The 19,458-nt window shown below is 33.7% G+C and overlaps 1 protein-coding gene across 1 annotated transcript; it reads right to left on the reverse strand.

Moving 5' to 3' along the window:
• Window positions 1–795: 795 nt before the first annotated feature.
• LOC128681776 (uncharacterized protein) lies at window positions 796–15,081 on the reverse strand. Its single transcript, XM_053765945.2, has 3 exons — window positions 14,872–15,081; window positions 2,641–2,829; window positions 796–1,172 (listed from the first exon to the last, which is right to left on the reverse strand). Exons 1-3 carry the CDS (start codon window positions 14,984–14,986, stop codon window positions 1,030–1,032), a joined length of 447 nt encoding a protein of 148 aa, XP_053621920.1. The 5' UTR covers window positions 14,987–15,081; the 3' UTR covers window positions 796–1,029.
• Window positions 15,082–19,458: the final 4,377 nt, after the last annotated feature.

Raw genomic sequence — 19,458 nt, forward strand, 5'->3', positions numbered from 1 at the left:
ACTTGAAGGATATTTTAAAATAAATTAGACTTGTTTTTCAAATGTTTTTGAAAAGTTTACCTTTACGTACCTCTCACTGGCTTTAGTGTCACACAGACATCACTGACACTTGTGAGACATTCAGTACGCCTGGTATAGATTTATTTCCTAATATTATTTTATTTTTTAATTTCTTGCAAGACACTGGGATGATTTTAACGATTTTTTTATAATATATATATATATATATATATATTTATTTAGTTATATTATAGGGTCTAGAGGTATCTTTATATTATACTTAATATAAAGTGTTGACAATCATACTGTAACGTGTATTATTGATCATTAATCCCGAATAAATTATTGAGTTAATACTGTATTTTTTATTTATTGTGAGATCTATATTTATATTATTGTTTCATTCGGGGTTGTGACGCTACGAATCCCTGGAGAGCGTAAAAATAAATATTCTTCCTGTCTGACGTTTACTCTTTGGCAATGCTATTGTTGTCTATCAGCTGCCAAGGTACACAATTATATTTTATATATTATATATTATGTAGGATAGGAAATGAAACGCATAACGTAGAAATTTTGTATTTTTTATTGAATATCTTTTATATTATTTAATTATTTATTGTATCAATATCACAAACATTATAGTAATAGCAGGTATTCAAATAAAAAACCGATGAACTTCTAAAAAAACAATCACAAAATTGTCTATGCGTTCCAATTTTGTCCATGGATCGCACACCATTCATTGCAACAATGCGTTTTGTTACAGATTATGTATGAAAGAACAGGAAAAAGGAAGTTTCGGATGAAATTCATTCATTGTATTGTATTTGAGTGTAGAAAGTTCTGTAATGATTTCATATTAAAAAAAAAAACACTATTTCGCTACGTTTTGAGACCAAACATGCCGCAGTTCAAAAAAAGAGCGCGCCTTTTTTGTTCAATTTGACATTTGCGCGTTCTTTTTTCTAATTTTATTTTTTAATCGCCAGTGACTGCGGAAATCTTTTTTTTTTCTTAGTGTTGTATTTATTCCTTTGCCTTCTTTTCTTCCTCTTTCTTTTCCTCTTCTGGGGGAGGAGTAGGGAGCTCGGGGTACTCTAACTTGGCACCATCTTCGCATGTGAAGATCGGACAGCAGCCAGGGAAAGGCGCGGTCTTGTTGGTTTTGTCTGTAAATAGGAAAATAATTGGTTAATTTTAAAATTGTCAAAATTCAAAAGAAATTGTTTAAAAAAAATTACAATGAATTGCGTGCTATGCACAGGCTAAATGGTAACATTTTCGTTTCCTATTTGTATTTTACACTTTGTGGAATAATATACAAATATTACATTCAAATTAATAAGTACCTACGGAAAATAGCAGTTCAAAAAAGCCAAAGGGCAGTTTATAAAGAAAGTAAAAGGTTATTGAGGAAGCCCTTCAGATCCCGCACGGCCCGATAAGATTGCAATCCTATTGTTGTTCAATTATTTTTATTACAACTTTAGATTTTGCCCGTGGTTTCACGCGCGGCTAAATGTAACACTATAGCTACTATAGCTCCCCACATCAAAAATCACCTCAACCCAATATTCCGTTTAGATGTGAAAGAAGGACAAACAAACACCCTATCACACCCTACTAATATAAGTAGACTTTATCTTCCGGAAAACTCGGAACTCGGAAAATCAAAAAAAAAACTAATATAATAAATGTGACAATTTTTGAGGATATAAGTATATGTTTGTTACTCTTTCATGCATAATTTACGTATAGACGACGTATTTGGTACACGGGTAGAATATAACCTGGAATAAAATATAGGGTAGGTACTTTTTATCCCGAAACTCCCGAACGAAGCCCCGGAATGCATCTAAGTAGTTTATAACAAGTATAGATTTTTGGATTCATAAAACCATGATAAAGAAAGTAAAAACTGGCAATCTAGGTTAAAAGTAAAAAAACAGTAGTCTGGCTGGTGATTAAAAATCAATTTGTGCGTAAAAGGTTATGCTCTACATATCACGCGTACCGCACGTCGATGCAACACTGTCATAATATGGACATGAACATCGGTAGCCCGCGACTCCGCTCGTAAAAACTAGCCTGTTTAACTCAAAACAAATGTCTGGCTATGCCGCTCCCGCCCGGCGCTGGCAGAAGGCAAACCCAAGAAGTGCTGGTTTGATGTCGTCAAGGATGATATGCGTGACAATGGTCTGACAACTAGGGATGGAGACGACCGTAAGAAAGCGGTATCTGGGGTACGATGGTCAATGGCTGCGGAAGAAACCTGGAAAAGGCTCAGATGAGAGAAAGAGTCATGGTGCCAGGTCTATCAGTACATCATAACGCAAACGATATCTGGTCTCATTTGTGTCGCTGAGCAAGCGAAGTTTAAGGTTTGTTCCGCAGGAATTATTAAGTACGGAGACTGACACTGTATTGAGACCTGGATACCTCTCTCTCTCTCTCATCTGAGCTTTAAACATGTTTCTACTCCAGCCGTCAAGCACCGAAGCCCAGTGCCTTTCCAACTTTATCGTCTCCACTTCGCACGGTCATCGGCATACCTTGTTGTCAGACTATTGTTACGCATATCATCCTTGACGACATCAAGCACTGATGCCTTTAAAAAATGGGGAAAATAATTACCTGTGTCAAGTTTGCACTTAGGGTTGGCCAGCGGCAGGGGCCCGCAGTCTTCGACCAGCTCCAGCAGCCTCGGCGGCTGGTCTTCGCTGACGACGCAGGTGCTGCGCCCACAGAACGGGGCCAGGTCCCAGGTGTTGCCAGGCTCCACCGTCGCGCACCGCGTGGACGCGAAGCACATGCCGGGGAAGTCTGTAAAACAAATACTTAAATTAAATAATGTGAAAAGCCCAACAGAAAATGCTGTATCGGTTACGTTTTGTTGGTCTCCACTATATGATTCACCGACTCGACACGCTATGATGAAGAAGACAATTGAGGAATTCCCTAGTTGGGAGCCGATCTTGGATGCATCATTAGATCATTCTTATAATAATACTATATTGTCATGGATACTGAAATGACGTGGGCATTTAAACTCTATACGACAAGCGGAAGTAGTTGACTAAGAAAATAATCCAAAAGTAGCCTTTCAAACGAGTCCTGAGGAAATTAAAGTCAGTATATGTCACATCACTATAACACTGGTTTTCGTCGAGAGGGGAAAAGAAAAAATAAATTCAAGAACTGGCTGGAATTAAAATTCTAAATACAAAAGTCTTTTTTTATAAATTGAATTAAGAATAATTTCGCAATTTTCACGCAATATGTAATGCGTTGAAATTAAATCTTGATTAGGATATACAATACAATTTATTCAAATTTTTATACAATATTATTGGTAATTTGTAGCTTGTGAGAAATTATTACTATTTAATATAAAAAATGACGTGAAAAAGTGCCTGTGAAGGTCTAATTTGGCAAAATTCTAAAATAAATAAACGATTAACTTAATATCAATATTAAATTTAGTGCCGAAAAAGTTATTGTAAAAGACAATTAGCACAACAAATGTGGTTCAAAGTTACAAAACAAAGATGTTAGTACAACACTAATTAACCTCGACGGTTAATTATAATTAGAATGAAGGCTCATTGTAGTAACATAATTAAATTAATTTAATTGTAATTTGTGCTCGTTTCATAGTCAATTACGTAATGTAGACAGTTATTAATAACACATTATAATAATACTCAATGTAAATATGAAAATGTTTAAAAACCGAGGCGAGAAAAAATGGCTTTCGATTTATTATTAATTTCAATGGTTGATCATATTATTCAGTGCAGTCTCTAATAACATGGCGGTAATAACAAGTTCATTTGTTAGACAAATTAAAAAAACCCCGACACGTTCATTTCGCTACACCTTTTGAACGGCTGAACGGACCGATTTTCATGAAACATGGCTAAGAACACTCGGCATAAAATAATCTATGACAAAAAAAAAAAACTAAACGAAAATCGGTTCAGCCATTGCAGATGTCACACAGACAGACACGTTAAAGTTATAACACCCCTATAAGTTAAATCACATCGGAACCCTTAAGGCGACTTAAAAAAAACAGACATAAATAATAAACTCGATAAAAAAAAATATGTGCGTGCCAATATTCTGACAACTAGCGATGCCACAAACCGTGCGAAGTGGAAAAGAAAAATTAGGATAGACAACGCTCAATGAATAGAGACCCAATAATAAAGAAGAACTTCAAATTCAAATTCAAATTCAAATCATTTATTCAGAAATTAGACCTTCACAGGCACTTTTTCTCGTCAATTTTTATATTTAATAGTTATTTCTCACAAGCTACAAACTACTGGCATTTCGGTATGACTTGATCAAAGTCACTAACTAGCATAATATAGACATTTAAATGAACATAGTCGAAGGCGAAAGCTGGAAGTGTGTAGACAATTAAACATACATACATACATACATCAACAGGTAACAAGCGTAGTCATACATCAAACATACTATGGATATTCATTATACTAAGAAACTGAACAAATATTGTCTGTAAATGACAGAAAGTCACTTTCTAAGATCTTTACGATAGCGAGAGGAAAAGTTTTAACATTGTTCATTTAATACAACTGTTACCCGTGGCTCTCTTTGTGGAATAAGCCATCTTTTATATATTATGCGAAAGTAAGTTTGTTTGTTACCTCTTCACGCACTATCTAATGAACCAATCTTCTTGAAATTTTGCATACATGTCGATTGAAGTATGGATAAAGGACATAGGGCACCTTTCATCCCGAAAAATAACTCACAGAGAAACTCACGCGGGCGAAGTCGCAGGCAAAAGCTAGTAACTGATGTATTACGAAACGCTACTACACCCAAACAATGAGTCTGTGTCTACTATTCTCCTAAACTTAACTGCTTTGTCTTGTAGCCATGAACTAAATGTCCCATAGACAATTGCAGTCTACAGTTAGTCGGCTTTTGACGATTTAGCAAGGATATTTCAAAGGTCAGTAACGTGTAAACGGTAATTAAAGCTCGTCTGCATATCTCTAATTATATTGCAACAGAAGAAGAAATTTATCTTGCCCGGTGAGGGCGTCGCTATTGTTCAATAAATTTGACAAGAAATTACTTCTCTAATACATTTTTGAAAGATCAAATTCAAATCATTTATTCAGATATTAGACCTTCACAGGCACTTTTTCTCGTCAATTTTTATATTAAATAGTTATTTCAAACAAGCTACAAACTACTGGCATTTCGGAACGACCACTACTGAAAAGAAATGCCGAAAGAAACTCATTTGAACAGTGTTGGTCCCTATCATGCCAGATCGGCTTACCATTATTGTTTCTTACAATGTTTTTTTTCTAATAATATATAAAAGTACATAATGTACAGTCAAAAAGTAAATCAAAACAGTCTAAGATTGTGATCCGAGTGCTGATTAAAGAGCCTGCATCAGAATATTCACTTATACAAACTATATATAGGGAAATAAATCCTACTCATATAATAAATGCGAAAGTTTGTTAGGATGTATGTCTGTATGTTTGTTCCTCTTTCACGCAAAATCTACTGGACGGATTGCTATAAAATTTTGTACACGTGTAGAATATAACCTGGAATACCACATGGGGTAGGTACTTTTATCCCGAAATCCCCACGGGTTCGAAGCCGCGGGGCGCAGCTAGTATCGAATATCTAAACGTGACGTGTCAGGGATGATGGGATGAGGGATGATGAAAAATTATTAACTAATTAAATTAAAAACATGAGTTAGGAAAAGGAAGTCAAGCAACGGCACGGGAAGTAAGCGGTGTCCTCTAGCGCATACGCACTCCATTCAGGCAGTGATGACCCACATGGCTACAGGGCATGGTATTGCAATTTTTTTTATATTTCACACATGCGTTTACTTCTTGGTCTGATAAAGTGAGACTGATGATGCTTTTACCCGAGCGAAGCCGGGACGGAACGCTGGTTATTCATAAAACAAACTGAACTTTAAAATATTGTTCAATTTCAAACCCAGCGTCGTTCATTGTAGTTTTTAACAAATTTCTTTTGCCAACACTTGGGACTCCATAGCTTCATTAAAAAAAAATTCATCTACTTATTTAAAAAATATCCTTTCACGAAAACATTTCACTTTGCATTTTTCTTATTTGTAAAAAAAAAAAATACTCAAGTCCCAATGACGCGAGGAGTAAGAACCCCATGTCCTTTGCCTCAAAATTAACACATTACCTCACCTTGCTCAACCGTTACGAAATCCGAGCCGTCTTCGGATAAACGATACCTTCATCTGCGGCCTACATTACTACCAATCTAGACTTTCACTCGATGCAGTCTAAATTGCTTTCCGTGTAACAGTCACGAAGTAATATATATATTTTTTTTATATATTATTAAATCTTTTCTCTTGCCTGTAATTTAAAAAATCAGTCTATGACATTTAAAATTGAATTTCGAATTGGACGCGGAAGCTTTCTGTTTTTAAATTCAAATAATTTAACAGTTCATTAATTCTCTTGATTTAAACGAAATAAATACGTAATTCCATAAAAACCTGTCATAAAGCGGAGTTTAGAATCACTTTTATAAAAGTAACAAGCAAAAATGGATCAAAATCGGTCAAATAGATTTAAAGCTCGACGACCTCGGTGGCGCAGTGGTAAAGTGCTTGCCTCTGAACCGAGAGGTCCCGGGTTCGACCCCGGTCGGGTCATGTTGGAAAATGATCTTTTTCTGATTGGCCCGGTTGGATGTTTAAATATATGCATTTGTTATAAAATATAATATCGTTGAGTTTGTATCTCATAACACAAGTCTCGAACTTACTTTGCGGTTAGCTTAATCTGTGTGATTTGTCCTAATATATTTATTTATTTAAGCTACCACAGATTCAGATATATTTAATTGCTAGTCACAAAGGGCACAGCTCCATACAAAGCAAACATTATGGCAGCTAGATAACATTTACTCAAACAATACGATTAATAATTATGGTTTATGTTATATAATCGATGGTATCATTTAACTAACTACCTAGACAGAAATTCACACACCATTTTCGCGATGGGGGTTAAAACCGTCAACAAATTAAGGCGTATCTAGGAAGCGATACATTGATACATCAATCGGCCACGCTCCATTGAAAATCGAAAGTTATTGTGCGCGTGCGACCATAGTCTGTCTACGTTGGTAGACATAATAATTGTTACAATTGTGATTATGACACATAGGTGTAAATTGAATTACAAAATCACAATGGCAATTGTAATATTTTTTTTAATAATAATTACTTGCATATGTAAATATTACTTGTAATATTTTTTGTATAAGTATGCATGCCACTTATAAGGTTAAATAATAATGAGATGAAAAAAAAACAGGTCTCGAATCCATTAATGAAGAAGCGTTTTAAATTTTATAAGTTTGTGTGTAGTGTAGGTGTCTCTAAACTAGGAATATCAGGACTTTATATCCTTTAGTCGCCTCTTACGATATTCATGGAAAGAACGCTTCCTTACTGGTCTTGGAACTAAGGAAAAATATCTATAGAAATAAACTAATACGATTTTTATTATCATTTTGTATAAATATTTTGATCAAAACACCACAATAAAATTAGTGATCCGTAAATAGAGAAAGCTATAGACCCATATCTTCCGTTTTGCTCACACAAGAAGAAATGTCCATAGAGAAGAAACGAGACAGAGCGCTGACATCTTTAGTCCATCGTCATTCTGCCTCTTAGTGTGAACTTAGGCGAATAGTAAATCAATATTTTTTAATCTAATTTGGTTACACTCATACGTCGTCTATTAAAGAGTATATATTACTACTAACTGCGCCTCGCGGCTGCGCTCCCGTGAGGATTTCGGGATAAATGTTATTCCATGTTATATATTCTACTCGTGTACGAAATTTCATAACAATCCGTCCAGATATAGGTTTCTTGATGTTTGTATTCATCACTTTTGTTGTCCAGGCGACAATGTCACAAAAAAATAAAAAGTCCACTGTGACATTTCGAAATGTCAAATTTGCAAACCAGGTTATCTGACCTTGGTATGTTTGCACCTTAAAATGATCATTTGAAACTGGATCATGCGTTTTAATATTTTATTGGAAATTACATATTACATATATGATCTAAATTACGTAATGAACTATTAATAAATATAATAAATTAACATAATGGGCAGCTAGTGATGGGAATATTTACATTTGACATTTCACTACTAACCGCGATACCAGTTAATAACTGCGACCTTTGGCTATGAAGAATACGACTATACGGAAGGACCCAAAGAATATTCCTGTAATCTATTGGTGAAAAACGCATGAAAATCGCGAACAGACAGACAGACGTGGCATAGGACTTTGTTTTATAATAAGTATGTAAAGATATAATGAAGTGTTGATTGCATACATTGCACCTACAAACTTTCGCAACAGATTATGGCTTCCTTTTGCGAGATATAATATCCGTATTGTGCAAAACTCCTGTAAATCTAGACTTACAAAGGACAAAATAAAATACTTCCTGGTAAATTCCTGCTTAATCAAATTATAAAATTACTAACTTTTACCTGCGGCTTCGCTCGCATTTATTATATGTGCGTCCACTAATAATTTATTTTAGTTATGTAGTGAGTTAGTTTAAATGTAACAGATTTCTATTTAGTTCTGTGGTAATTGATGATAGATGATTTAAAAAAAGAACAAAATAAATGACACTGGCCGGCAATTTAAAAAAACAACCTCCAAATTTTCCATCATACAACTGGCTGGTAATATAACGAATTTAAATTTCAAATGGTGACATCTTTCCATGAGACACTTTCGATTTGACCACGTGTTTCTAGAACCCTCGACCAAGGTTATTCGAATACACCGACTGATATACTCCGTTCACTATGAGTCAGTTTTTGATTGCTACCTTTTACATCTTAAGGCCAGCAGGAAATTTTATTTATATATTCTAGATTACTTTAACAAATTGTAGCTGTGTACGTCGTGTTACGAGTAGCGTAACTAAGTATTTTTTCTATTCTAGCGCTAACCGCAAGCTTAAATGATTGAGGGTTTATATACCAAGACAGATATGGTTGGCGTAGACAGATGGGACTATGCCCAGCAGTGGGTCATGGAGGGCTGCGATGAAGATCCTTTTATTTTAATTCATTAAATCTATGTTATATTCAAGACATTACATATACTTCATTCATTAGGTAATTTGACATCATGTTTTCTAAATTTAATAACACGTCTTTGATCGCGAAAGTTGCCAAGTTCTCTCACATATGTTAGCTCTAAACTTAATACACATATTTTATATTACTTCCAAAGGCATTATACCTAAGTATTCGTTAAAACTGACAAGTCCCTAAAATAAAGAGATTAAATAAAAAATAAAAAAAGGGTTAAGAACATTTTTTGTCTGCACATTTTCCTGCTAAAACTCTTTCGCAATCAGACCACACATAATTTTACAAAATTACAAAACAGAAACACCCTGACGTGAAGATATCGACCTCAGCCTCAAAATGTGCACAACTGGTTTGCCCAAAATGGCGGGAGAAACTGCAGCTTCGAAATTATCGGCCATTTTATTTTTTAAACGATGGACAAAGAAGTCAGAACGGCTTGATGTCGTCAGTGATAATGCGTACCGTGCCAATGGTATTCTTCCTTCTCTTTTTATTACTACTAATTCAAGTCTATGGCTTTCTTCTTGTCTACCTACATTATATTCATTATATGTCATATAATTTATCAGAAAATTTAAAAGCAGTAGTACTAGCTCGATCTGATGCGACCCAAGCAAAAAAAGCGATAAATATATGACATGTTCCCATTAGATTTTTGAGATAGCTATTTTTGCTTTAGGTGTATATCATATGTATGACATAGTTTGATTCAGTTTAGTAATAAATCTAATAACTTTAGGATTAGATTCACTTTGCAGTTAAATCTAATGAATTATTTGGTTAATTTAATGATCAATTCAAGATGATAAATTTGTGTAATTAATACCTACATTACTTAAAACATTTATAGTTAGGTAGAATACCTAGGTAATAAAATAAATAGTACATTATTGTAAAACAGTAATAATTCCCATCGTAAACTACTCAAATTAAAAGGTCTTCAATTTAAACGTCATTGAGGACAGAGGTTTATTTTGAATAATAAAACATCAATCACGTAGGTCATGTACCGAGCAGATATTAATTTAAAATATAAGAAGCGATGCCACTGGATGCAATATAAGAAAGGTAAACAATAAATCAACAATAGCAGTAATTGCAAAACACAATAAAGAAACAAAAACGTTCGAATACACACAGTGCCATCATTAAATCGACAATAAGGATTAGCCAATATACCGGCTTGCGACATTTCCGAGGTTTCGTCACGGCTCACGTAATCCAAACGCCCCGTTGCAAATATCCGAACACACCCTTTTAGAAACTGACAAGATCGAAATTCGAATATCCTTCGGCATTTGAATTGAGAATACTGGTTAGTAAGTTGAAAAAGGAAAAACACAAAATGACCCGCTTCAAATATCCGCCACGAGATTGACTTGCTCGAAATTCGAATTCTTTAAAGCTTGAAATGATTTGAGGATATAATTTATTACGGAATACAAGATACAGAAAAATCAATGGAGCCATTTTCAAATTTAAATTGTATTCTAAATTTACAATAAAGTAAGATAAATTGAATGTCTTTGACTCGATTTTTCTGCGACTTACGAGTACGTATACGGTGAGGTGATTGGAAAATAATTATTCAATCTATTGGTGAAAACTGGAAAATTAAAATTATATGCACATAATGAAAGTCCACAGTGTTATGACTTTGTCTGTTTCTGTGCTCAGATAAATAAATAATAGTAATTAGTATAGGTATACTATGAAAATATTAGATAATATTTTCATACTATGGACAAAAAGTGCATACAAAATAAAAGACGCTGTTCAATTTCATAGTTATTAACGAGTTTTTTCGACGACATGATTAATTTAAGATTAAGATAAATTGATAGAGCCACAAAAATATTATTTTATTCAATAAATAAATACATTTAAGTTTACATAGGTAATTCATATGCATTACTTAAAAATTTCAAAGAAGTTACAGCCTTTTAAAGTATATTAAACCAGTGTGGTCGAAAACTGGGTTGTATTTTTTGTGCATCAACAAATACCTGAATGTAACTGATTGCAGTTTTTGATGTAACGGTATAAATCTACCGATATTTAGTGACTTGATTAAGTTTTTATGTCTTACTTTACAAAAAAAATATACTACCATTCTCAAACTCGAGTGTAACTACAAGACAGATGGAGGTAAACTTTAGAATTAATTAAGACCAACCGATGAAGCCCAAAAAGTCATTTGCGTACAGTTTTAGTTATGACTTGGATGCTACTGAAAAATAAATCGAAATATATTCATTCAATTTTTCATGCGAAAAACGTAAGTATTTATTCATATTGGTTTCCTCATAAATATCTATCGATATGTAGTGGCAGATGGTTACCGATGTCACAGTCATTTGTAAATTAAACTAAAAATAATAATCATTATAAGAAAATTACCAAAAGATTTAACCCAAGTTATGACAATTATAATTTGGTCATTTTCGTAATTGATAATTAACGCTCTTCTGGCAGCCATGGGACTGCTGAGTCGAGCCCTTCTGGGAACAAGGGGAAGCCTTAGCCCAACAGTGGGAAACGACAACAGGTTAGTTGTAAAAATTGATCTCCAACATACAAACTACTAGCGTTTTGGTATGAATACCGCTGAGACTTGAGAAAACTTGAGGAATACCATCGACTATTTGTAAATATCGCGACAGTATTTTTTTCTTATTGTAATTTGAACCGACGAAATATATGGTTTTTGTTCCGAAATTTCCACTTTTGCGAATATTCAAAAAAAGAACTGACCGTAAATAACGGTGAAGTCTACATAATCTATGGCATTTAAATTTAATATACGTAATTAAGTTTTTTGCTCGTCAATACACAAACGCTGCAAATGATTTCAAATTATAAATGCGATGTTCGGTTATCAGAATGTTACTGATATTTTTTTTACCAGCTATCAAGGATGAAAATGTATACTTAATGTCTGTCGATGTCTTCAATAAATTTCCTAAATACTATTTAAAAACAAAGAAATAAAATTTAGAAAAAAATATAATATGACATTTTAAGATGACCTTGGAATCAATTTTAAATAAAATGTATATCATATGTACTTACGTATTCCTATACTCTCTCTTTTTGTATGCAGCAAGTTGTGTTCTCTTATTGGGTGTGCAATAAAAAAAAACAACTAAATTAAGATTTGACTTGTCAGATCTTTGTTCTATTTTCTTCAAATGATATACAATACCAATCTAGCTGCGCCTTCGCTCCCGTGGGAATTTCGGGATAAAAAGTATAATGTGTGTTACTCCAGGTATTCTACACGTGTACTAAATCTCATAACAATCCAGTAGATTTTGCGCGAAAAAGTAACAAATCTTCACAAACTTTCGCATTTGTAATAGGTATATTAGTAAGATAGAATTTGTATGTTTTTCCTCTAATAAACTGTGGCTTTCTTAACCAAACAAATGATAAATATCGGATGTAATAGACCAAGAAATCACCTTACTTTCACTACATCTTGTTGATACTTTCTCGAAGTCTAGATTTTAGATGTTCGCGCGTCATTTTATTGCCTTTCCGGTAAAGTATGCTCAAGGGGGCGATTCATTTTAGGTTCCTAAATTGACCTGAGTTGCATTGGGGAATCGTCCTGTAAAAGTTGATGGTAGGCCAGCAGTATTCAGCAGGCCTACCATAAGTTTTTTAACTTAAAATGAATAGCATTCATACTATAAATTAAGTCAATGGTACGAATTTTCGATGCAGTTCAGTTTAGGTCGTAAAGTGGATCGCGTTAAGAGATGATGGTAAGCCCCCAGTTTTGACACTACGAGTAGTTTTCTACTATACTATATAATAATAAGCTGTGGCCCACAGCTCTGCCTGCTGCAAAAAAGCGCATGTATCCAAATCCGTCCGTCTGTCTGTTCGCGATAAACTCAAAAACTATCTACACGGATTTTCATGCGGTTTTCACCAATAATTTAGTTGTGTTTTTACCCGACCGAAGACGGGATGGGGCGTTAGTATCTTAATAATATCGACTCCACCGATAAGCCCCGCCATACAGCTAAACGTGGCCTCTGACTTACACTACTCCTGGCTCTGTCTACTCCGTAAGAGATAAAGACGTGATACTGTACCTGTATATCCAAATATTGCCTCTTCTTCACAGTCGTATTCCTCATGGCTGAGGGTCGTGGTCATTACGCGGAATGAAACACACACAACGACTTTCTTGGCATTATTAATGGAGTGGTTTGCCTACTACATTGCACACACAAGTTAATAATCGAACAGAGTGCAAGTTTCCTCACGATATTTTTCCTTCACCAGTAGCCAGTGGTGGTCCATTGGTATAAATTCATGTGGCATATCTAGGATTCGAACTTGGGACCTTTCGATCCACAGGCGGGCGACTTAACCATTACACCACCGCTGCTTCAAATGTTACATAATAAAACCATGAATTCTTCATATAATAATCCGATTTATACTGGGCATTTTCTATTTCTATGATTCTCAATTATCGAATAACTTAGCCTTTAGAAATTAAGTTAAAACTTAGACAATAGTTAGACCTGAATCGTGACTAAGTAACCAGTCGGGTGACTAGTCCGATTAATATACAATTCTGTTTGGTAAGTAGGTTGAGGTGGCCTATGTTAGTGACAAAGTACGCCTACCCATTAACGTCTAACTAAATGTTTTGCCTGGGTTTCTGCCTTAAAAACTTATTTCATAGTTAATTACAATTTTAGCACAAATTTTTTATTATCTTTTCAAAACTTTTAACGTAGTACCGTAAGAGGGTATACATATATCAGAAAATTATTAATGGTAACAATTGTTAAAAATATCCATTTATATATTTTTGATAAATCCAAAACGACATTAAATGCAATATATCGATTAAATTTAAATGTGAATCATTCGCATCGTTGATTGCGCAAATTTTATCATTTTACCTTAATTAATTAGGCACCTAATTAAACAATAACTATTTATTAAGTATTGAAGTTATTATTTCATTAAGGTTAAACCCAGGAAATTAAAATGTCAAATACATACGTCATAATTGTAATGTAGAAAAACAATATTTCACGATGTCAACGCAGAACGAAGTCGTTTTTGCGGTCTATTACGTTGGCAACACACGCAATGCATGAAAAAACTAACAGAAACACTTTCAGAATGCACATTTAAATAACTTGTCGTTATGCAAGCGAATGGAAGATTCTAGAATATCTAACGTGCTCTAAATATTCACACCTTGAGTTTATTCTATTCCAATTTGCATCAAACTGTATAAAATCGATAATTTATTCATTAGATCTAAATTATAATTTGGAAATTTGAGTGAAAAATTCATATCACACACACACATAATATATATAATGATAATTTTAAATTAATGAAGTTTTAGAAATATTCACACTTTTTTATTGCAAAAATAAATAATTTTCTAGATTCCAGATCTAAGCGAAATTTGTGTGTCAAATACAAAAATGTTATTACAAGTGGAACACTATGGTCGTTTTAATTTTTTTAATACATACTGGCCGTTTATAAAAATTAATATACATTTTTCCAATATTAGTCACTTAGGCAAAAAATCCCAGATAATGTCCGCAACACTTCTTTCATACATTTCCTCCAAATTTAGGTAATTTTAACTTTGCTTTTTTTAACTGACCTCTCAAAACATCAGCTGGGATTAACCTCCTGAAGGTTTTCGGCCTTTCCTCTTCTTTGGCCTCTTCAGCAGCAAAAGCCAACGCAACAACAGCGAATACTACCAAGTATTTCATCTTCACGACACCTTACGAGTGCGGAGAATTAAAAAAAAGAAAATGCCCGCCCTTTTTTGTGTTGGCAGCACCGTCTGCGCGAAGCAACTGAGTCAAAATGGCGATTCGCGCGCTATTTTATTCAAAATCGCGGGCGGGGAGTGACTGGCGAGATGCGTTAATTTTTTTTTAACGTCTCAGGGTTGGCATTGTTGTGAAATAAGTTTGTTGTTATTGTATAATTTAAGTGATTGATGGGTGAAAATAAATTTATTTGATAAACAGCCGGTGTTGGCAAAAGCCTTGTTTAATAATCAAGAGCAACGTCTACATCTGAGCCTACACAGAGATGTGCGCTTTGCAAAATGTATATAATATATTATATGTAAATGTATATTAGACTTATTAGTAATTTTTAAGAGGCACGTGCACTCTCATCTAGGCGTGACCCCACAGACAAGTCACTGGATAAATCCAGTGACTTGTCAGACAGATTGTTAAAAAAGTACTTTATGGACAAAGTGAAATATTTATCAATAGAGGCAAAACAAAAACAATGAAAAACTGCCCTTTCGCCTCTAGAACGGCGGCAGGCTTTAAATCCGCAATATATTTTGTAATTAATAGTTAAATAAATAAAAATATCAATTCATTTTCAAACATCACATTTCATTTTATTTCGTCTCTGTCCGCAAGTTTGCGTGGACGGTTCGAAATAATTATCAATATATAGCTAAACGATGTCTTTATTTGAATAAAACAAAAGAGTTTGTTTCAATTAATATGTGGAAGATAAAAAATACTGGTCTAATTTAAAAATATATAATATTTATTTACTTATTTTCCTACGTGTAAGTTTTATATTCACAGTGAATGTTGTGTATATAAAATGAAAAATAAATAAAGATAAATACAATTTAAAATTGCTTATTTTAATATACGAACGAACATAAATTTCCTACTCAATCCCAAATAATCCCCATGCAATGCATTTCCAAGTTTATTATTTTATTTGTTTATTAAATCTTTATAAGATCATAACGGTGATACACTGATACATAAGTTTACAATCTCGCATGATATCCAAACACTTAGACATATTGGAATGGGATCTTTATTTCAATTTGAGATAAAAAAATTCAATCAATCGGAAAATCATTTTGCAAATGTAAAAAAGGAAAAAAAAATGTTTACTTATAAAAAAAAGTTTTTTTTTCAGATTTGCATACATATTGTTAGTAAACAATCTTGAAATTATGTTAGTGATAGAGTTTATGATCTTTGTGGTATTTTTAACCCTATAACTACGAGCGATGGGTTGAAATCTGTTTCAAAAATTTTTCAGCTTGATCATTGCATACATCACTACATAAGTAGGTAAAGTATGGTTATATGCCATTTTGTTTGACAGTCGCACAATATATTTATTTTAAATTTGTTTTCTTTGTTAGTTTTTTTTTGTTTAAAATGGAACCACAACCCGGTCCCTCTAATGTGGGAAAGCCAAGACTACAGCGGTTAAAACGTAAAGAGTAACAAACCAACACAATTAGGAAGATAGAATTAATATCGTGTACTTTTAAATAAATGTTGACGATTTCTACTGTGAACTTGTATGACCCCTAACCCTATACCAAGTTACCGAGTTTACACAATTTTGCGATACATTTCATATATTCCGAAACTGTCGTTGTTGAAATTGGGAAAACATAGTACGCAGGTGTCAAGGGATTTTATGGCCAACCTTATTGAATTTAACTTTAGTAAGTACCTATAATAAAATATAGTCGCTTTTGCCTCTAAGCTTAGATATATTAAAATTTACGCAACGGATTTTGATGGATTTTTTAATAGATACTTAATGTAATTCCTGATGAAGGTTTAAGTGTATAATTTACTAGTTTGCCCGCGACTTTTCCAGCGTGATTTTCCACGGCAGCAACTATTTTTCCGGGATAAAAGATAGGTACCCTATGTCCTTCTCCGTACTTTTTTGCATAACCATAGTTTTATGCAAAATTTCAAGAATAATGGTTGAGTATATAAGCTTGTTTGTTTGTTACCTCTTCAGTTAACAAACAAACAAGCTTACTTTCGCATTTATAATATTAGTTAAGACAGGATTATAATTTTACCCAAGTGAAGCCACAGGTCACATTATTGAAAAACATAAATTTAAAATCACACAACTGAAAACACAACAATATTCAAATAAATCTAACGAACTGAAACGTAAAACCCACTTCCCATCGATGCGTAACGTGTGAATAAATATCACAATAATACAAAATATACAATTTTTTCAATAATGTTTGTTATGTAAATCAATTTCATAATTTTTCTTAACAGCTCCACTTGACTCATACTCGTGTTTATTGTTTTTAATTTTCGTATTCGTTGACAATAGTAAATTATACTATTATACATCAAGAATACAAATCGCAGCGGGATATGGTGATTGTTCGAAGGGCAAAGTCGATTTATGATCGAGGTATAGGTACAGTCAACAGCACATCAAGTTACCCCGCATGAACATCTATGGCGCGGTAATAGCGGCGAGTTTGCAATAAATTTGAGTAGATTGATGTATTTGTATTGATGTACTCTGCTTTGTACTTCCATTGTGAGGAAATTATATATCAATCAATCAAAATATATACAGGGTTACTGGTGTCTAACGCATAACCTTCCAAAGGCGCATAAGGTACATAACACTAACATCTTTTGTTCTACGACTTTTGTCTAAACGTAATAAATAAAATAAAAAACCTTTTTTTAGTTTTAATGTCGTTTCTATAAAACGTTAACTCTATGTTCGATTCCGCTACATAACGCTCCTGTACTGTCTCGTGTTGCTCGGCTATTATATAGACTTAAGATTAATCGCAAATTGGATTGTTTTTTTTTTATATGAATAAAAAAAACTACGAATCACGAAAAGTCGTAGAATAAAAGTTGCTTGTTTTGATGTACCCGAGTAGTCTTTAGGAGGTTTTGCGTTTGAAGCCAGTAACTCAGTATATTTGTCATAACAGGTCAACACAATTTTTTTAAAGCACTCCATTTTACATACAGAATCATGTTATTACAACTACTAACACTATCACTAGTATAAAACAACTATCTGTCATTATATATGCTTACATATTTAAAACCACGCAACGGATTTTGATACGGGTTTATTTAATAAATAGTGTGATTCCTGAGGAACGCTTAAGTGTATAATTTATTGAGCGTTTACCCGAGCAAAGCCGGGACGGGAGGCTAGTATTGAATATAATATATTATTGTATATAAGTTTGAATTTTAAGGTCGTTTATATTGATAAACGACCTTAAAATTCACGTTAACATATGTTGCATTTTAAAAACAACGGCTGATGCATAGTTAAGATTATTAATTCGTTAATTAAAATCAATTTAAACGCAACAACGTGTGGACATTAAACGAAGACTTGATTAGATAAGAAAGTTTTTTACAGTCATCTATTTCGCCACATGCAATTTTTGTCGTCAGGGAGATCGTATGTTGCGTTCAACGCGTGACAGAAATGTCATGGCAGTAATCTGTTGAGGAACTCCTCGTCGGGAGCCGATCATGGATGCATCGGGCCGTGCATGCTGCCAGGTCATAATGCATTGTCATGTAAACTAAAATGACGTGTAAGATTTGAAGATTCTGAAGATGAAAACTGAAATATCCGTGGAGTAATTTTTCAGTTTATCGCGTACAGATAGACGCGGTAGGGGACTTTATTTTATGACTAGATATTGCCCGGGGCTTCGCTCCCATGTGAATTTTAAGATAAAATAACAATGTACCTTTCTAATGGTAAAAGAATTTTTGAAATCGGTTCGGTAGTTGCGGAGATTACCCACCTCAAACATACAAACTCACAAACGCTTAACTCTTTGTAATAATAGTATAAATATTCGAGGATACTTGAAAACCTTATAGGTCACAAACAGGGCTTCACTGTTTCTCTTTAACATTTGCACACAGATTTTCCAAATTTCTTATATTGAAACAGAAATACCCATATTCACTACGTAACTCAATTTATATATTTTTTTTTTGGTATCTAGACGCAATTAAGGTTTCCATGCACAAGCATGATAATTCGAGACAAGACAAAAACCGTCCGGCATCTTTACCGTACCATATCGCATAAACCACCCAACAAACAAAATCAGTACCTACCGGTTGTCACTTATTGTTAGTAGAGCGTGATATAATGTAAAAAAAAATAAGAAATATTTAAATTAACCAAGACTACGTTTCCCTTAGTCGACTCGTACGAGATCCACCAAAGGATCTGTGGTCCTATTCTAGGGCGGAACCACACATCCACACATTTTCTTCTAATATTATAAATGCGAAAGTTTGTGATGTATGTTTGTTACTCTTTCACGCATAATTTACTCGCTCGGATTGTTATGAAATTTATGTATACAGGTAGAATATAAACTGGAATAACACATTGGGTACTTTTT

This window comes from Plodia interpunctella, chromosome 28, assembly GCF_027563975.2.
Source record: "Plodia interpunctella isolate USDA-ARS_2022_Savannah chromosome 28, ilPloInte3.2, whole genome shotgun sequence".
In the NCBI taxonomy this organism is placed as follows: domain Eukaryota; kingdom Metazoa; phylum Arthropoda; class Insecta; order Lepidoptera; family Pyralidae; genus Plodia; species Plodia interpunctella.